The sequence below is a fragment of the Sorex araneus genome, chromosome 9 (assembly GCF_027595985.1).
Source record: "Sorex araneus isolate mSorAra2 chromosome 9, mSorAra2.pri, whole genome shotgun sequence".
In the NCBI taxonomy this organism is placed as follows: Eukaryota; Metazoa; Chordata; class Mammalia; order Eulipotyphla; family Soricidae; genus Sorex; species Sorex araneus.
The window spans coordinates 42,027,565-42,048,349 of NC_073310.1; the positions used below are offsets into that span (position 1 = coordinate 42,027,565).

General features: G+C 55.6%; 1 protein-coding gene across 5 annotated transcripts in view; it reads right to left on the reverse strand.

The window, feature by feature from the left end:
• Positions 1-20,785, reverse strand: part of PSEN2 (presenilin 2) — a 29,194-nt gene that overhangs the window by 909 nt on the left and 7,500 nt on the right. The window contains exons 2-11 of one of the 5 annotated variants that reach the window (XM_055147219.1): positions 18,658-18,724; positions 16,113-16,273; positions 12,645-12,859; positions 10,910-11,144; positions 9,138-9,205; positions 8,200-8,420; positions 6,960-7,058; positions 4,434-4,517; positions 4,036-4,137; positions 854-972 (exon numbers count right to left, since the gene is read on the reverse strand). In XM_055147219.1, coding sequence (XP_055003194.1) covers positions 854-972; positions 4,036-4,137; positions 4,434-4,517; positions 6,960-7,058; positions 8,200-8,420; positions 9,138-9,205; positions 10,910-11,144; positions 12,645-12,859; positions 16,113-16,253 — 1,284 coding nt within the window. In that variant the 5' untranslated portion in view covers positions 16,254-16,273; positions 18,658-18,724. The remainder of the gene's footprint in view (positions 1-853; positions 973-4,035; positions 4,138-4,433; positions 4,518-6,959; positions 7,059-8,199; positions 8,421-9,137; positions 9,206-10,909; positions 11,145-12,644; positions 12,860-16,112; positions 16,274-18,657; positions 18,725-20,785) is intronic. The other 4 variants (XM_004605430.2, XM_004605429.2, XM_055147220.1 and 1 more) reach the window with 4 other exon arrangements.

Consider the following 20,785-nt stretch of genomic DNA (forward strand, 5'->3'; position numbering starts at 1 on the left):
GGCGAGGTGGAAAGCAGGCTCCCCTGCCCCCATGACCCCCGCCACCACCACCTGCTAACCCCGAGGATAGCGCGGCCCCTCAGGCTACCGCCCATCTGGCTACACAGTGACATGTCCAGCAGGATCACAGGAGGCCTCCTCTCAGGGGACATAGTTACACAAGAACTGGATGATCTTGACAGGACCGTCAGCTCTTGTTGGTCCAAGGGACCCAGAGATGCCATGAGGGCCTCTGAAGCCAATGTAGTGGCAGCCCAGCCTGTCCTGTCCAGGCCTCAGCAGGCCATGGCCCAGGGTTGGAGAGAGGGACCAGAAAACCCTCCCCCTCCTACGGTACTGAGACTGAGCAGCTGGGGGGGGGGGGGGTGGATGCGAACTGTGTCCCCTTCCTGACCCATACGGTGGGCACACAGAAGATCCCTGTCAGCTGGAGACGTGATCCCCAGGGAACATTTCCCCTGTTAGGGGTTTCTGACCACGTGAAGTGACCACAGGGATCTCCAATGTCTTCTGGGGTTCAAACAGATGGAACCACCACTCTCCAAGGCCTTCGAGAGCCCCAGATTCAGAACCCCACGGTGTCTGGGCAGTGGGAAGAAGAGGAAATAGAGCATCAGACGTGGGTGGGAGCAGCATGCGCCTGTGGGCCAGGCGGCGACCTCCCAAGCCTCTGGGAAGCATCAAGGTCACAGGGAGACTTCAGCCTTCCTTCCCAGAGCCACCAGCCACCTCCCTGAATCTGGAACCACCCTGCAAACTGCCTTTCTGGGGATGACAGCACCTGAAGATCCCCCGGGGCTCCTTAGCCCTCGCCCCACACCCTGCCGCCCTGAGAAGACCCCCGCCCACTCACGATGAGGATGGCCACGAAGCAGGCCAGTGTGGTGTTCCAGTCCCCGCTGCCAGTGGCGGCCGCCTTGCCCACCAGCACGCTGTAGAAGATAAAGTCTCCGAGGCCGAGCTTCACACCCCCTGTGTGCAGAGGGGAGAGAGGCTGTAGAGAAAACCTACGGCACTTCCACAGCCCGCGCCCCCCCACCCCCACCCCAGGCTCTGGGATTAGCTCTCGAGAAACAGCTGCCTGTGGGAACAGGAAACCCTAGACTGTGAGATTCAGTTGGCATTTCTCAGACCCCAGGCAAAACTGGCGCTTGGCAGTGAATTAAGAGCTAATAAAAACACAATGCCTGGGTTGCAGGGTTGGTGAGCAACTTAATGCAGTTTATTATTACTGGGTTTTTATTTTGGTTTGTATTTATGTTTTTTTGGTTTTCTGAGCCCCATCTCACAGTATTCGGAGGACCGTATGTGGTGCTGAGGATTTGAACTGGGTCAGTGCGATGCAAGGCAAAATGCCTTAATACCTGTATTCTCTCTGGTCCCTATTTAAAAATATATATATTTTAAAATTATTTTGATTTTGGTTTGGTTTGGGGTGTCACACCCAGTGGTGCTCAGGAGTGGCGCCCCGCATTGCTCAAGAGATCACTGAGTCAGGGACTTAGCTAAGGTCAGCCACAAACAAGGCCAGTCAGTGTCTTGCCTCCTGTAAAAATCCTGTAAAAATTCTCTGGTCCCTCTCCCCAATCCTGAGCCATGGCCTGCTGAGGCCTGGACAGGACAGGCTGGGCTGCTACTACTTTGGCTTCAGAGGACCTCATGGCATCTCTGGGTCTCTTGGACTGACAATAAACTTAGTGCTAAGTTTAAAGTATGGGGTTTTTTACAGTTTTTTGGGGGGAGGAGAGTTTGTCACAACAAGTCATGCTTAGGACTTAGTCCAGGCTCTGCATTCAGATCACTCCTGGCAGTACTTGGTAGACCCTATGTGGTGCCAGGGATTGAACCTGGGTCAGATGCATACAAAGCAAGCACCCTACCTGTTGCATTATCTCTCTGGCCCCCAAGGTATGTACTTTTTTAAGAAATTAAATGGCATTACTTCCTGAGCCCCACCTGTCCCCAGTCCCACGACACCCCTCTCATTTCCACACCTCCCATTCACTTCTGAGATGCAGAGACAACTGATGCTGCCCCCACCAGCCCGGTCAAGGCCACCCCAGAGTCTCCAGGGGCGCCCGCCGTCCTGTTACCTTTCCTGCACCTGTTCTCCTCTAGCCACAGCTCACTTCCTCTGCACACATCCTCCCCTTCACCCTTCATCCTGGTACTGGCGCCCCTGAACCCTGCCTCCATGGATCTGACAACAGCACGTACTTGCTGATGCTCCAACTCAAGCCTCCGACCCTGCCTCCCTCCCTGGACACCCCTTCCTGTCCCCATGTGTCTCACACCAGCCCACCCCACCTTTCCCGTGCTCACCTCCAGGCCTCCCTAGTGGCCCCTGTCCTGAGACCCTGTGGATGTAGGCCCACATTTGGGTGTAGAGGGGGCTTCTGTCCCAAGCTGGCCTGGGTGCAGCTCTCTGCTCTGCCGGGCTTTCATCTCCCTCTTCAGAACCACAGCCTCCCATCGCCTCCAGGGTCAAACCGGAGCTGCCCTGGGAGGGCAGCCCCCACACCCCAAGGTTCACTCTCCCTGGCTGCTCCCTGCTGGCCACAGCTGCAAGAGCACCAGGAGGCTTCCTCCTCTCATCAGAGCCTTTGCCAACAGTACAGTGTAGCTGAGTTTGACTGTCCTGGTTCCTGGGAGGGAGCCTGAAATCCTTAGAATTTCCAGAGCCACGGACACATAGCTGCATGATTCTGGAATCACTGAGATCACAAGTTCAGGCAAGGAGCAGGTCACAGTTGGGACACACCAAAGACCAACCCGATGCTAAAGACATTGGGACGGTGACCAATGATCCAATTGTGTATGCACACTGCAACCCCAGCTGATGGAAATATCCCCATGCTAGGGCAAGGGAGGACACTGATCGTCCAGGGAGGGGTGTGGAGGCCCCTGTGTGCTTTTGATTTGCAGCCTCTGTACTCACATCATGATTCTAACCACGGCACTTTTCTACATTCTGAGAGTTCTCCTGAATTACTGTGCCGTGGAAGATAAGTGGGACCCCCTAGTCTGTAGTCAGCTAGTGGCTGGCATGTGCAATGAGGGTAACTTTGTGGATTGTGCCCTTTAGGACCCATGCAGACTTCAGTGGCTGGGGCTGAGACCAAAATGCCCATCTGTGGGTGAGCAGGGCCCTGCATAATTCACACCTGCCACCCAGCTCGACAGGGGAACGGCTCTGGGGCAGAGCTCCTTGTGTGCTGATGATGGAATGACCTGAACAGTCTTCATAGAAAAGCCACTACCCCTAACCTGTCCCCAGTCAAACCTGTTCCACTAGTCTGCTTGGAGCCCCAGGACCCCTCTCCCCATGGCGTTCAGGGACAGGAACTGTGGCCAAAGGTGACTGTGGGGGCTGGAACACACACCTGATCCCAATCTGCCTCCTCCTGCACCACCCCACTCTCATGGACTGAGTTGTGGGCGGATGGGTACTGGGATAGATAGAAGGTGCAGGGAGAGGGGCGGGAGGTGGAGGGTTTGAGCTACCCCTGACTCAGTTACAGTGTTTAGGGGACCAAATGCAGTGCTGGGAATCAAACCACGATCAGCCCAGTGAAAGGCAAGTGCCTTAAGCCCCGTGCTCTCTCCAGCTGACAGTCCCCTTTTTATCTAAAAGGTCCTTCAAGCCCCTCCTGGCCCAGGTGCCCTCTCTATACCTCTGGTCCTGAGTCCTGCCTTTGAGAGTCCCTGCAGAGCAGCTTCTGGAGCTCAGCTCAGACATCACCTCATCTGCATGCCGACCCTTTCACACCAGCCAAGAACTGCCCTGCCCCTGTCAAGTGTCCCTCAACCCTCCCCAGCCCACATGACCAGTGCCAGCGCTCACTGGAGCCAGCACCTGCCGCACCTCACATCACTCGTGATGGTCACTATTGACATGGAACTGAGAGCCCGGCGGTTCCAGCCTATGCCGTCTGTGGTGTGATAAGGGGCCTCCCTGTCCCACCTTCAGGGAGCCCCACCTCTGGCCCGACCCCTCCCCAGGCCCATGCAGACCACGTGGACAAGGTCACTTACTTTCTTCCTCTTCCTCCAGCTCTTCCCCAGGATAGCCAGTCAGTGGGGGCTCAAAGACTTCAGGGTATGAGGGATCCCCAAAACTGTCATAGGAATCTTCTTCTAGGTATCCATGGGAATGGGGTGGGGGCAATGAAGAGAGAAGAGTCCAGTTAGCAGGTTCTCTGGACCCAGGACAAAAACTGCCCTCACCCACCAGCCCCGCCAGCCTGAAGCCACGCACCACCCCATCACAGGACAAGGAGAGGAAGCACAAGAAATGGGGCCCCGGGGGCAGGGGGCAGGAGGGGATGGGAGGGTCCCGGAGGCTGGGTTTTCCATCCGCCCCTCCCGATGTGGCAGCTCTGCAGAGGCCAGGCCTGCTGCCCTGTGCCAGCGAGGATCACCCCAGTACTCACCCATCTCAGGGTCGAAGGGGAGCTGCAGGGCTCCCTGCGAGGAGGGGTCCAGCTTGGCCATGCCCACGGTCCACACCATGGCAGCTGGGGAAGGAGAGGGGGTACATGTCCCAGGGCTACTGTGTGACTCAGGGGCTTCCCAGGGGATCCGTGGAAGGCCAGTGAGACGATGCCCCAGAAAGCCTGCCCAGGACCCTCAGATCTTGGGGCATCTGCTCTGCCCACTGTGAGGGGGGCCCCAAGGGGTTCCAGACGCACTGACCAGTGTGGAGAGACAATGCCTTTCCTTCAACAGTATCAGGAACAGCTGAGTGAACAAATTCTGTTTTGTTGTACAAAAATTGAATCAATCTCTCTCTCTCTCTCTCCCTCTCTCTCCCTCCCTCTCTCTCTCCCTCTCTCTCCCTCCCTCCCCCCCTTCTCTCTCTCTCTCTCTCCCCCCCTTCCTCCCTCCTTACTCTGCAAAACTGAAACACCACCCCACTGTCCACAGCTCCCCCACATTTCCTCTAGCCCCACCCCCGGAAATTTTCTGCTTCTAAGATCTGACTAACTCATCTGAGTGGCCTCCACAGGGCATGTCCCTTGTGGCTGGATCAATCAGCTCCATCAATCAGCTCATCAATCAGCCTCAGATTCATCCAAGTGGCAGCACATGCCAGGATTTCCCTGCTCCCCGTGGCCGAGGAACATTCTGTTCTTGCTGGCTCCCTTTTGCTGATCTGGGGCTCCTGGTACCTACCGGCCCTAGGGAATCAGGCCAGGAGCAGGGGGTGGGAATATCTGTCAAGGTGCTGCCTTCACGTCCCTGATGGAGTCCAGGACTGGCTCCCTGAATCATGTGGCCCGGCACCTCCTCTGGCCTGGCACCATCTCTTGTCCAAATTTTCATCAGATTGCCCACTGACTTATAGGGTAAAATGTCCCCAAACTCTCCACAGCTGCCCTCAGAAGGACGCCTGCAGCCTCCTTCCTCGCAGGAAATGGCAGTTCCACACTCTGTGCTGCTCAGGCCACAGGTGTGAACCTCACTCACACCGTCTCATTCCCACAGCTATTCTGGAAGCGACCACCACCAGTGAATCTTGTCAATTCCCAATTTTGCCTCCAAATTCCAGCCACAGCGGCAGGTCTCCAATGCTTCCGGCTAAACCCCACCCCCGCCTTGGGATTGTCAGTCTCCAAACCCAGCTCTGCCTCCATTCTCTCCCCGACAAGTTCTAGTCTCTGCCTGGCACCTTGCACGGTCCTGTTCAAGCACAGATCCAGGCTGCTCCACAATCATTCGAGGGAGTCACGTGTCACACAGGCATAAAAGCCCAAGTTCTGGTCGGGGGGGGGGGGGCCCACACTCCTTCCCTGCTCCCCCATCCATCCTGGCCTCCAGATGCCTGCTAAGATAACACCCACCCATCCAGTCCCTTTCACCTGGACCCTGATGTCCCTTGGCGGGACTCTGGCCACAGGTCACCTTGAAACAGAAGGTTCCCTTGACCACCAAAACAGAACCCCCTGCCACCATCACCTGACCCAGCTGGTCTGGCTGTAGAGCACTGACTTCCTGACTTGTGTGTCTGGCTAGCAAGTTACTGTCTCCCACAGAGGTGAACTCCAAGGGGACACAGAGAACAGGGCTTAGGGAACAGGGAACAGACAGGGGACAGGGAACAGGGCTCAGGGAACAGGGCTCAGGGGATAGGGGACAGGGCTCAGGGGACAGGGAACAGGGCTCAGGGGACAGGGCTCAGGGGACAGGGAACAGGGCTCAGGGAACAGGGCTCAGGGAACAGGGCTCAGGGAACAGGGCTCAGGGAATAGGGAACAGGACTCGGGGGACAGGGAACAGGGCTCAGGGGACAGGGAACAGATAGGGGACAGAGAACAGGGCTCAGGGGACACGGGAAGGCTGTGTTCCTTCCTGGGCTCCCTCTGACCCTGAGCAACTGTGCCCACCTTTCACACTCAGCCACGCCCCACCACCTGTCACAAACTTCATCCAGCCCTCAAGCTGTTCAACACACCCAGTGCACCCTCTAAAGAGCTGAACCCCTACTTACCTCCCAGTCCTCCCCCACCCCATGAAAACCGATGGCAGTTCCAGGACTCCAGGAGCCGTTCTCCGCAGCACCCCATGCCAACTGCCAAGTGGGGCTAAGCCACAGGCTGAACACGCACAGGGCTCCCTGCACACAGGCCCGGAGCCGGCAGCCGCCCTACCCGTTCCCTGCCAAGACACAACTTCAAGGTAGCTGGTAAGGACGTCCAGCGGGGCAGGGCCCCTGCTCCCCCGAGTCCTGCCCTGAAAATCCCCAAGGAATCCGCCTGCTGCCCGGGTAGGGGCAGGAAGACACTGCAGCTGCTCCCCCCAACTCCCGGCAACTCTCACCTTCCCCAGGCTCTCACTGTCCTGACTTTCCCTTCCGACTAACCAGACATGGTCTCTGGAAGGTGGCGGCGCCCTCCTCCCCTTGGTCGGAGGGTAACAGGGTCCCAGCAGCCTCAAGGGCTGAAGCATGAGACACTCACATGAGTAGATCAGGGCAGGGAATATGGGCTCGTTCCTCTCCTGGGCCGTTTCCACCAGCATTCTCAGCGGCCCTTTGGGGCACAGCACAGCCACGAGATCTGGGGAGACAATGGGGTTTTTGTCAGGTGCAGAAATGTCCTTTACCACTCACACAAAACCAGGCAATCCGCTGCGCCATGGAGAGAGCTGGAGGGAATCACGCTGAGTGAAATGAGTCAGAGGGAGAGGGAGAAGGAGAAGGAGAGCGATCAGAGGAAGGAAGCGGAGCAGGGAACAGAAGCCCAGAGGCAACCGAGCTGAGACTACCACTGGTGGGGGGCAGTGTTGGAGGGGCCTGGGGGTAGTGAGACGCTGGTGGAGGGAAGCAGATGCTGACGAGGGTGGTGGCGTCGGAACGTTGTATTCACAAGCATCATTAACAGTATCTGGAGCCAGAGAGGGTGCAGTATGGAGGGCACTTGACTCGCATGCCTCAGAGCCAGGTTCAATCCTAGCACCTACATGGTCCACCCAGCTCCGCCAGGCATGATCCCCGAGCACAGAGCCAGGAGTAGTAAGCCCTGTGCACTGCTAGGTGTGGCCCAAAACAAACAAAAATAAGGTTTAAAATACTGTCATGGTGCTTCAAAAAAAAAAAGAATAAAACAAAGGCCACCAACTGTCATTCCCAAGCCTCCCTTAGACGCCAACAGGTCCCATTCCTGGGACTGAAGATTTCATGATGTGCCTGCTGATACGTCTTCATTCCCCACCCCCTCACCCAGCACTCTCCAGAGTGGGCACAAGATGGAACCCAGAGCAGGGCCTGGTCTAAAGGACCAAGACCAAGGAAGAAGAGCCATGAGTCCCCAGTACAGTACCAACAGGTTGATCCTCCTTACCCTTCAGGTGGAAGTAACAGATCAGGAGTTACATCGTCACTGGGCCCTGGCTACTTTTGATGTCTGCCCTAATCCGGGGATGGTTCCAAAGAGCAGAAAAACTTAAAACAGTGTGCCATGGGCCCCTCAGCAAGGGCACAACAAACAGGCATTAGGGTCAGCAACCACATAACACCGAGGTCCCAGGTGCGTGGGGACTGGAGCATTGACCAAGGCCAGCTTCTCAGACGTAGCTGAGACCATCCTGGCTTCCTTGGGGAGGGTGGAGAATGTTCTAGAATCACCTCAGGCAGCAGGGACAGGGTAGGCCCGCACTCCCACGCCCCGACTCGGCCACCACCACCCGCTGTCCACCTACCATACACAGAGATGGCCCCCAGGATGACCCAGGCCGACCACTCGGGGAGGTACTTGATGAACACCAGGGCCATGAGCGCGCTGATCATGATGAGGTAGGCCTGCTGCAGCACCAGGGGGCCCTTCCAGTGGATGCACACCATGCCCACCGCCCCGAAGTTCCACACGGTCAGGAAGAGGGTCGGGTAGTCCATGGCCACATTGTAGGTCTTGAGCACTTCCCTGTGGGACCAAAGCCCAGCCTTGTGGGGGCGGGAGCTCCCAGAACCTGTCAAGAGCCCGTCAACCCCACATCCCCTGATCCTCCTCAAAAGTCAGTCCAACTTGGGCAGCCCCCAGCACTGGTACCAGGCACCACATATCCCCACCCTGAACGTCCATGAGCCCCTGAAATCTCTCAGTGGGGAGCAAGGTAAAATCTTGCCTTTGGGTTAATTTGCTCATACACATGCAAGCAACACACACACGCACACACACACACACACACACACACACACTATCCAGGGCTACAAAGATCCAAGTTGCCTAACCTCAGAAGCACCCACCACTCTCCCCAGTAAAGCACAGACCATCCCTATGAAGGGATCCCACCCCCCTCGCCTGGGGTTCATGGACCAACAGCCTCTCGCCCAATGGAGGGCAATGGGCTGCAGGTTTGCTTCTGCTGTGCAGAGCCAGGGCGGGAGTCCAGGGCCTCCCTCGGGCCAGCCCCAGCCGTGACTGTTCAGTAGAGAGCCAGAGGGAGCACGGGTCACCCAAGAGCCCCCACCCCCAGTCCAGAACCCTGGACATGGGGCCCTACGGGGGCAGGGGGTAGCTCCTGGAGCAGCAAAGCTGGAGCTGGGCGCTGGCCCCTGGCCCCAGCAACCCCAGGGAACTGCAGCCCCCTCTCCCCCACCCCCCTCCACCTGCCATGCTCCCCGCCCCGCTGCCACTTACCCGAGGTAGATGTAGGTGAAGAGGAACAGCAACATCAGTGAGGACATGATCAGCCAGCCGTGGATGAACTGGGCACAGAGAAAGGCAGTGTGACCCCGAGGTGTCCCCAAATCCCAGGTTCTTGGGCCCAAAGCGCCAGGTGATGCAAAGGGCACTCTGGCTTCACCCCTCATTAGGCACATGCCCAGCATGCAGGGAGGGCCGAGGGGCTCAGGCTCTCTCCAGGTTGGGAACTCGTATGGGTGAGGGCACCCAGACCCTCTCACTGACAGGGCAGGCTGGCATCTCCCACATGCCAGGCCCGACTCCAGACCCTGAGCTAACGCCAACAAAGGCTCTGCCTACACACTGTGAGGTGGGGGGGGCAGGTGCAGAAACCAGGGCCCGTCTCAGCAGTCATGACTCGTGCTCAGAGGGCGCTCCTGGTACTGGAGAGAAGAGGCTATTCAAGGCGGTGGGTGCAGTGGCTCCTGGGGTACCTCTCTGAGAGACAGTATAGCAGGAAGGGTGTTTGCCTTGCATGCGACCAGCCGGGTTCAATCTCCAGCATCCTTATGGACCCGAGCCCTGCCAGGAGCCTGACGCACAGAGCCAGGAGTAAGCCCTGAGTATAGTCATGCGTGGGTGGGCCCAAAACAACCAAAAAAAAAAAAAACCCAAGGTGTCCCCTAACTGCACAGGTCGCCTCCCCCGCCCCACCCCCCTCCCCTCTGGGTGAACGGCGAGTCTGACTTGGCTGATGCAAAACCTGTCCCTTAGACGGGTGTTCGATCATTGCATAACTGAGACATAAGCCTGAGAACTTTGTAACTTTCCACATGGTGATTCAATAAAATAAATTAATTAAAAAAAAAAAAAACTGTCCCTTAGCAGCATGGGTGCCACCCCTGTCAACTCTGCCCCGAGGATGCCTCAGTCACACCAGCAGGGGCCACTGGGAACCTGGCAAGCAGCAGCAGTGAAGGCACCCCGGAGCCATGGATGAAGCTACCGAGTGACGGCTGAGTGCTGAGTCCCATGCTGGTGGCCTACCGCCAGCTTCAGGTGTCTCATGCTCTCCTGAGCTGGAACCCTCTGCCCCTGACAAGCAGTTCTTCTCTGCTTCCCATGCTCCAGCCTCAGGCCCCCCACCCAAGTGAGGAACAGGGCCACACAGGGAGTCCCAGATCAGCCACTCCCAGAAGACCTGCCCGGGGTCTCTCCAGACGAAGCCCCTCCGCACCTCCCACTACTTGCCCCCAGATGTGCCGGGCGAGCCTGGGGAGAAAGGAAGGTGTCCAATCAGGTGAAGGCATCCAAGCCCATCCTGGCCAGCAACACTCAGGCTGAGAGGCCGGCAGCATTGCTGGGGACAGACAAGTCCCCGAAGTGGGCAGGCTGGGAGGAACGGACACTCCACTCAGTCCCTGGTCCCTACCCCCAGCTGCACTGCAGCGATGCTCCCTCAGGGCTCAGAGACCTCCACAAAGCCTCTGGGTGGCCCTGTCCTCCCAAAAGGGAAATGGAGGAAAAAAAAAAAAAACCACCAGAGTAGGAGTCTGGGGCAAAGGGAGGCTGGAATGAAACATCTCTCTTCTTCCGGGCGGCAGCAGCAAAGGTAAACCCACTTGCCACTAGAGAAGTGACAGCTGAGCACTGCAGGGAGGGAGCAGAGAGGGCAAGCAAGCGGAAGGGACAGCCAGGCCAGGGTGGGGGCCGAGGGAGGGGGAGAGCCATGGGGGAGCCCCAAACCCCAGGGCCCAGGGGCACGCAGCCACGGGCTCGGGGCTGACCTTGTAGCAGCGGTACTTGTAGAGCACGACCAGGAAGATGGTCATGACCACGATGACGCTGATCATGATGAGGGTGTTGAGCACAGAGTTCAGCAGACGCTGGCCCACGGAGGGCGTGTCCTCGGTGAATGGGGTGTAGATACTGAGGGAGAAGGGCAGGGCTGCGGAACCCCCTCCTGCCGGCGCAGCTCTCCCCACCCGGAGGGAGCCTGGGGGGTCGGCGGGTGGCTGTGCCCTGGGAACCCCCCCATGTCTGGCTCAGGCACTCGTCCTGGCCAACCGGCCCGCCCTCCCGCCCGACCCCGGCCCTCCGCCCCAGTCAGCCGACTGAGGGGCAGGGCTCTGGCCTCCATCCCTCCCGCCCCACCAGCACCTGCCCATGCTTCCCGCCCTCCATGCCCTCCCCAGCCCCAGACTCCCCACCCGCCGCCCCACACATGCTCCCGACTGCGACCCAGAGGCATCAGGCAGTTCCCACCCACCCTCTAGCAGCCACCAGGACCTCCCCACCCTCGACCCCGCCAATCCCTTTCCCTCCAGCCTCCCAGCCCCCAAGCTGCACAAACAGCTATTGAGATCGGGGACGAGTCACTGCTCCAGGGCTGCCACGGGGCCAACAGGGCCGGGTGCTCTGATCCCCTCAATGCTCCTGATCCCCACAGACCCCCCTGGGCCTGAGAGGAAGGACACGGGTGAAGCACCCGCCTTGCACTGAGTGGAGCCCAGTTCAATCCGTGGCACCACCTGGTTCCCCGGGCATCGCTGCTACAGCCCCTGCAGTCCCCGGGTAATCCCGGCACGGCAGGGGACAGCACGCGTCCCCCAGCCCTCTGGAAGGGAGCCCAGGGCCTGAGGCTGAGCACTCCTGAGCACTGCCTGGGGCGCCTTACTCATCTTCCCCAGGCAAACAGCAACAAAAACCCCAAACTTAATGCTCCAGCTAACTCAAAGGGCCAGAGAATACACCTGCTGTGTGTTAAGGTCCCGTGTCCTACACTGGCACCACACACCTCTCCCCCACTCTGCCATGCCAGTGTGACTCAGGGGCTTCCCAGTACCACCAAGCCCAAGCACTGAACGGTCTGGCCAGGTGAACTGAGTACCACCTGGAGTGACCTTCAGAACCCCTGAACAGTGCCTGGGGATGCTCCCGCCCACTGCCTGCAAATAAACAAATGAACAAATGAAGCCCCCTGGACCGCCTCTCAGTGAGGGAGGGCAAATAAGTTTCTTCTTTTCCTACACTGCTGCTTCGGCCTGCTCCTCCTTTTGAGTACTAAACTCTCAGTCACAAGCTAGAACTCTGTCCTGGTCATCTTTATTTGCACTTGAGGGCACAGAGATCCAGACAGGAAGTGCCTGACTTAGGGTTATGTGGTAGCTTGTGGCATCAAGGTGCCCAGGGCCTGGTGCTTGGGACACCCAGCTCAGCACCCTGGGTGGAGAGTGTGTCTAACCTGGCAGAGCTCTGCATATGACAGGGATTCACTCCCTCTTCTCCCCCAAGCCTTCTGTGATCAAACCCATTTCTTAGATGAGCAAACTGAGTCAGGGAGTGACTGAGGCATGTGCTCAGGCAGGAGGCCATGGACTCCCTCCCACCTGCTCTTTACCACCACATCAGAGCACTGAGAGCAGTGAAAGCTGCCCCCCGCTTCATCCCGGCCCCTGCCTCATAACTGCCCTCCCAGCATGCCTCCCCCATTCCACCACCCTATCCCAACCCCTGACTCACAGCTGCCCATTCTTCTCCGTGTAGAAGCGCACGGACTTGATGGTGGCCACCACCACGATCATGCACAGGGTGACAGGCACAAAGAGCATGATCACATGCTTCGCCCCGTACTTGAGGGTCAGCTCTTCCTCCATGCCCGGGGGACGCCCGGGGACGCCGCCGTAGATGTAGTGGTCAGGGTCGTCCTCCTGCTCCTCCTCGCTCTCCTGACCACGCTGTAGGAAACCACGCCGTGAGGGGCACATGGCACCCCACACCCCACCCACCAAGGGCCTGTGTGCTAGGAAGTAGAGGGGAGGGGTGGGAACAGTGCTTCCCAGGGAGCGGTGTCGGGGCTGGAGTTCAGACACGAGAGGGCTGGGTGGGACACCTCGGGGCTGTTTATGAGGCTGAGGGATGGGCTGGCACCAACCGTGGCAGAGGCAACAAGGAGGCCGCGGCCGGCACCGGTGGGCCTCCTGGCTAAAAGGGAGCAGGTCAGAGAACCTCACTCCCCTCAGTCCAGGGACTCGGGAGGCCACTCAGTTCTGTTCACTTGGTCACAGTGACTGACCAGATGGGCCAGGTAGAGTTGGAAATCAGAGATGAACACCTCTGCCTGGCAAATCACAAACTAAAGTACGTGAATTCTAACCATGACTACGGTGCAGGAAGTTTGTAGAGGAAGACACTGCTCTAAAATGTCTCGCCCCCTCCCTCCCCGCCACCACCAGCGAAACCAAGCCTGTGACATTTGCAGCTCTGAACCAGTGGGTCTGACCATGAAGGATCCTGGCGACAGGAGGTGGGGGAAGACAATGAGCAGACACAAGCCTACTTCAAGATTCTCTACCTTAAACTGGACGGCTACATGCAAAAAAATGGGTTTAGACCTCCACCTATCACCATGTACAAAAGTCAGATCAAAATGGATTAAAGACCTCAACATCAGACCAGAGTCCCTAAGGTACATTGAAGACAAGGTCGGCAAAACCCTCCACGACATTGAAGCCAACAGTATCTTCAAAGCTGACACGCCACTGGCCAAGCAAGCGAAAACAGAGATAAATAAATGGGACTATCTCAAACTAAGAAGCTTCTGCACTTCAAAAGAAACAGTGACCAAAATACAAAGGCAATCTACAGAATGGGAAAGGATATTTACGCAGTACCCATCCGATAAAGGGTTGATATCAAGGATATACAATGCACTAGTTGAACTCCACAAGAAGAAAACTGCCGACCCGATCAAAAAATGGGGTGATGAAATGAACAGAAACTTTCCCAAAGAAGAAATCCGAATGGCTGAGAGGCACATGAGAAAATGTTCAACATTACTAATCATGAGAAAGATGCAGATCAAAACAACAATGAGCTATCATCTCACACCACAGACACTGGCCCACATCCCAAGAAACAAAAGCAACTGCTGTTGGCATGGATGTGGGGAGAAAGGGACTCTCCTTCACTGCTGATGGGAATGTCGACTGGTTCAGCCCTTTTGGAAAACAATATGGACGATTCTCAAAAAATTAAAAATTGAGCTTCCATTTGACCCAGCAATACCACTCCTGGGAATATATCCCAGAGAGGCAAAATGGTATAGTAGAAATGACATCTGCATTTCTATGTTCATTGCAACACTGTTTACAATAGCCACAATCTGGAAAAAAACAGAGTGCCCCAAAACAGATGACTGGTTAAAGAAACTCTGGTACATCTACACAATGGAATACTATGTAGCTGTCAGAAAACATGAAGTCATGAAATTTGCATATAAGTGGATCAACATGGAAAGTATCATGTTGAGTGAAATGAGTCAGAAAGAAAGAGACAGACATAGAAAGATTGCACTCAAATGTGGAATATAAAGTAGCTAAGAGGTACAAGCTTGCAATGATGCAATTTCTGGCAGATATTTCTCTGGACTTAGTTACTAAAATACAGAAATTCAAAACTGTGCGGCCACTAGTGCGGCCGCTTGACCTCATATCTCTTCATTCTCAGCAATGGAAAACAAATTACCAAATGCTTCCTTTTCAGCAGGTCTGACTTTAGGGGGGAGAAACTCCAAACAATAATAGTGAATTTTGTTGAAATACTGAATGTAGTCAAAGTAAAGTGAAAGCAAAGTGAAATTTATCAGTTACACAGGCAGGGTAGAAGGCTAGGGAGGTGGGGAGGTTGGGGGGAGGTATACTGTGATTCTTGGTGGAATATGTGCACTGGTGAAGGGAAGGGTGTTCGAGCATTGTATAACTGAGACTTAAACCTGAAAGCTTTGTAACTTTCCACATGGTGATTCAATAAAAGAATAAATTTAAAAAATAAAATAAAATAAAAATGGCTTCACCTGTGGGGAAAAAAAAAGATTCTCTGCCTTTGGAATCGTGGCCACTCGGGGTCATTAGCTTCCCTATTAAGTAGATTTAAGACCCAGAGAAAAAGCAAAATGAAGTAAAAATTCTAGATGACTGTTAGGTTTCAGCATTAGTTCTTTGCAAGAGAGAAACCCAATTTAGACATCCAAGTGAGAAGGAAAGGAAAACAGATTTCTAACAGGAATTGAAATTCACCAGGAGGGGTCAAGGTGAAGAACTAGCAGAAAAAAGGCTCCACTCTGGCCTTGAGGCTGGTGAGATTTGGCTCAGAGCACACAGTGGGACAGAAAATGAACACTCAACAGGGGTAAAGCTGACTGAAAGAAAAAATATCCACACAGAAAAGTCTTTCAAATAAAAACAGACAAAACAGAATGGGATTCGGGCAAATGCAGGTGCTATTCACACAGATGGGGAGGGTGGGTGAGGTTACGCCCCAACTTCGTAACAGTATAATCTACCCTGTGAGCTGCAGAGACGAGCTTGCCCCCCTGCTGTGGACAGAGTGTCTGGGACTCAACCCCCTAAATTCACAGGGTGAAACCTACCCCCCAAAAGCAGTAACAGCAGGCCATGAGGGTAGGGCCCCCACAAGTGGGACTCCTGGTGCCCTGTGGGTGAGTCTGGGGAAACCATCCGTCCCTCCTCCCCAGGACGCACAGAGAGATGCGCGCATGCTGAGAGCAGTCCTTCCCGGGTCCGGGACGCTCCCTCCTTCCCAGCCTCCAAACTAGTGAGTGAGAAACTCCTGCTGTTCCTAAACCACACAGACCTGGGGTGTGGGGCCACATTCCCAAACCCCAAGTCAAACATGCATAAGAGGAAGGGCTGGAGTGGTAGGAAGTGGGCAAGGCACTTGCCCTGCATGCAGCCAACTCGGTTAGATCCCCAGTATCCCATATGGTCGCCTGAAGCCACCAGAAGTGACTCCTGAGCACTGAGCCAGGAGTAAGCCTTGAGCACCACCCCGCTCCCACTTGCCCCCCTCCCCAAAAAGCAGAAGGGCACCTGCACTGAAAGATCGCACCTTTCCATCCCGCCTCACACATCAGCTGACTCCCTCCCAGGGGGGACCCCCTCATCCCGGGCTGGTTCCGTGGGGACCTACCCACTGGGCAGGGTTCTCGCCATCCTCCAGGCCCTGCCTGTCTTCCTGGAAGCCACGCGCTGTGGGGCTCTCGGCCGACATCAGGGACGTCCGCTCGTCACACACGTCGTCCTCGCTGTCAGAGGCCATGAACGTGAGCATGGCCCTGCCTCGGGAAGGGCCTGGGGGACAAGAGCACAGGAGACATCAGCTCACGAAGCAGAGGCCAAGGCCGGGAGGGTGGAGTGGGTGGCCAGAAGCCCGCTGAGGGTCTGGACACAGGTCCTGGCTGCAGAGACCTCTTCCTGCCTGCACGGCTGAGGGTCTCGCCTGAGAGATGAAGCCAAGCATGCATGCCAAATGCCTCCTTCCTTCGTTCCACACACACACATCTTCGGAGCCAGCGGTCAAGGCCCAGTGACCATATTGGCCCTGGGGACAAGACTGTCAGACAGAAACACTTTGTCCTAATAAAGCAACAACAAAAAAGCCACAAAACAGACACAACAGATGATGTCTAAAGGACACAGGGAGCGTGGAGGGCCTGAATCTCAGACCTCGGGAGAAAACCCCAATCTGAGAGAGGCAGATGTAAGTTTCCACTGGGGAGAGAGCAACAGAGGACATGAATGTCTGAGCAGAACCTGGCACATAAAAATGTCCCTGGGCCACAATAAAGGAGGTGGACATGGACCCCTGAGATCAGAGGAGACGGATGGGAGCAAATCTATGGAAATGTCTGTCTGGACAGAGGATAAAGAAGGGAAGGGGAGCCCCTCAGGTAACAGTGGGGCTGGATGGGATGGCAAAAAGGCAGCAGGAAGAACTCAAGGAAGGGAATGGAAGCCAGGTGGGGTGCAGATGCCTGGGCAAGGGGCTGAAACCAAAAGGCACAGCCAGCAGAGCAGGAAGAGGTGACTGGAAAGACTGAATCTTGTCAGAAACCTGTTGTGCACGAGTGTGAGCAGGTGCAAGTGGAGGCGAGACAGCACGGGTGGTAGCGCAGCCTAGCACGCTCACAGCCAGGCCTGAGAGGCACTGGGTCTAGTGCAGCCGGGGAGAACAGGGTCATCTGTGGCTGGTGTGGCCCCCGAACAATGTGGAGGGGAGAAAGCAGTGGGTGCCCAGGTCTAGGGCATGAAAGTGGCAGTTAAAAGGGTGTGTGGGTCGGGCCAGAGCTATAGCAGAGCAGGAAAGGCCTTTCCAACCCCAGTTTGATCCCTGGCACCCAATATGGTCCCCAGACAGCGCCAAGAGTGATCTCTGCGCTCAGAGTCAGGAGTAAGCACTGAGCATAGCCAAGTGTGGCCTAAAAACTACAACAAAAAAAGGGTGTGTGGGGGAAGGACTGCGTGTGTGTGATATGATGCATGCATGAATGTGTATGTGTGTGGCGTTCATGTAGCGTGAGTGTATGTGTACATATATGTGAATGTATGTGGTATGGGTGGTGTAGATATGTGTGGTGTGAGTGGTATGTGCATGGTGTGTGAATGAGTATATATGTGTGGTGTGAGTGTGGTGTATGAGTGTGTATGATTATGAATGTGAGTGTATATGTGTGGTGTGGGTGAATGTGTATGCCGTGAGAGTGTGGTGTCTGTGCAGTGTGTGAGAATGTGTGTGTGTTGTGTATGTGCTGTGAGTTGATATGCGTGTGGTATATGTAGTATGTGAATGTGCGTGTTAAGAGTATGTGTGGTGTGAAAGTTTATGTGGTATGTGTTGTGCAAATGTATACATGTGTGACATGCGAGAATGTATGTGGTGTGGGAATGAGTGTGGTATATGTGTAGGTGCTGTGTGTGATGTATGAATGTATGTTGTAAGAGTATGTGGTTTGTGAGAATATATGTGCGGTGTGTGTGAGGGTGCTGATGTGTGTGGTAAATGTGAATGTGTGTGCTGCGTGTGGGGAGTATAAATGTGGAGTGTATGTGTGTGGTGTGAGACTGTGTGTCATCGGTGTGTGTGAATGTGTGCTGTCAGTGTGTATGTGTGAGTGCGTGTAACCTTTCACACACACAGTGGGGAAGCAGCGCCCAGGGCAGACACAGAGGGGAAGCCCACAGACGGCTGCGCTGACCTAACGGTGTGTATATACAGAAGCCAGATCTCCCCAAAGGGGCTGGAAGAGCTTCAGACAATCCCAGTGGGAGACAGGTGCCACCAAGCGGAGGACAGCTCATCTCCCACCAGGGCCAGCTCTACCGTCACCTGCCCAGCAGGGACCCTCAAGCATGAGCTCTGGGCTCCCAGAGACAGACATCCCGGGCTGTCCTGCTGAAAGCTGGGTGACCTTCCCACTACCCCTGGGACAGATGTGATTTTTACTCAGTTGAGTCCACGGGGTTTGGATCCCCAGCTGTGGCAGGACATGAGGAAGCCAGGGCCAGGAGAGGTGAAGAGGAGGCGCCCATCAGAGGCCTCCATCCTGCACAGTAGAAGGGGCACAACGGTTCCAGGCAGTTAAGGCGGTGAGGCCCGAGTGCGAGCTGGAGAGATAATAGAGCAGGGAGGGTGCCTGCCGTGAACGCAGCCAACCCAGCGCCACAATCTCACCCACCTCCCGGCCCAGTAGTGGTCCCGGAGTGCAGAGACGGGAGGGAGCCCTGAGCCCAGCGGGTGTGGCCCTAAGAGAAAAAGAAAACAAGTGTGAGATAACAGGGCCTGCTCCCACTGAGCTCTTCACCCTGGCTGATGGGGGGGGACCTGGGAGGCTGTGGAGAAGAGGGGCTGGTGTGTGTGTGTGTGTGTGTGTGTCGGGACCAGGGGGCAGGGAGTGAGGCTGGTGTGTGTGTGTGTGTGTGTGTGTGTGTGTGTGTGTGTGTGTGTGTCGGGACCAGGGGGCAGGGAGTGATGACTTCTAAACAGAACAAAGCTGTGAACAGTGAGCGGGCTGCGATGCCCCAGTTGAAAGCATTCTCAGGTGGGTGCATGCTGGGATCCCCTCAGACAGGCTCCGCGCAGGGCCTGAGGACGGATGTGCTCAGCAGGGCCAACCATGTAGCCTTAGGGAAAGGGACCCGGAAGTGCAGCCCACTTGCCCGGTTCCTCCCACTGTGGCTGCCGTAAGGAGACCATAAAGTCTCCAGCACTCACTCAGTCCTGCTGGATCTCAATAGCTGCGCTGAAAACCCGGGATCTGTTCTTACCACGAGTGCCAATACCCAACCAAGAGTGGGCCCTCATCACCCCCTGAATCCTGAGGTTCCTTCAGTGGCAGAGTACTGGGGACAGGGAACTCCCAGGGGTCTCCTAGCCCTTGTCTTCCAACATGTACTTTGGGGTGGGGCACACATGATTCTATGGTTCCTCCACTCCCTTTGCTCTTCCCAGGGGCGATCAGGAGCCCTTCAATTTTTTTTTTTTTTTTTGCTTTTTGGGTCACACCCGGCGATGCACAGGGGTCACTCCTGGCTCATGCACTCAGGAATCACCCCTGGCGGTGCTCAGGGGACCATATGGGATGCTGGGATTTGAACCCGGGTTGGCCACGTGCAAGGCAAACGCCCTACCCACTGTGCTATCGCTCCAGCCCCAGGAGCCCTTCAATTTCAGGCTGCCCTTCCTGAGTCCCATCAGCTGCTCCTCTCCCAGTTGCCCAGATCCCAAGTAGGCACACAGAGTTGAGTACCGTTTGAAAGGACAAAGAGAGTGGCAAGGATGGTGGGGTCAGAACCAAGCCAGAGTTCATCCTCCAAAATCCATCCATTCCACCATCATTGGCCCTCTGCCCTGCAGAGCACCTCCAACTCCCTCAGTTTCCCCAGTGTCTTAAAGGAGGATTGGACCCCTTTCACGGTGCTTCCCTGGATATCAGGAGAAGCTTCTGGAAAGCACAAAGCCTGCTTCCACCCACCAAGCATAATGCGCAGACAAAGCCTCTTCACTAGAGAGCAGACGCGCCCTGGGCATTTAATATTTAAACATTCCTCTACAGCCTTCTCTGAAGTGGGGCATGAGACAAGGATACCAGGATGCCCTCGGCTCCAAAGAGGCAAAGCAGAGCGAGAAGGAGGTGCCACTGGGGAGGACCAAGAAGGGCTGGTCTGACTGTCAAAGCAGGTCCCCATCACAGCACAGACCTCTGGACTAGATGAATGTGAAGGATGTGGGCGGGGGCCTTTGCTCGATTTCTCCAAGTGGCCTGGCCCCTGAGCCCCCCAAAGGGATGAGGGGAAGAGAATCACCTGTTAAGCCCCAACGAAGTACCAAACACAATTACTTGAGAAATTAGATCCTACTCTCTCTTTGCCCTTTACAGATGAGGAAAAAGGCTTAAAAAAGCAAGGGATTCACTTCCATGACAATGGATTTTTCAAGGCCAAGCAAAAGGAGGCACAGATAAACAAATGGGACTGCATCAAACCAAGAAGCTTCTGTACTGAGAAAGATACAATGACTAGAAATCAAAGACTCTCACAGACTGAAAGGAAGTCATGCTCACCACTTACCTGACAAAGGGTTAATATTCAAGACATATATAAAGCACTTATAAAATTAAACAAGAACAAAAACAATCAGTCCCATCACAAGATAGAGAGAAGAGATGAACAGAACCTTCCTCAAAGGAGACACACAGATGGCTAAGGAGTATAAGAAAAAGTGCTCCGCCTCTCTATGCACTAGGGAAACGCAAATCAAACAACGAAGAAATATTATCTCCGCCAGTGAGACTAGCAAACATGGAG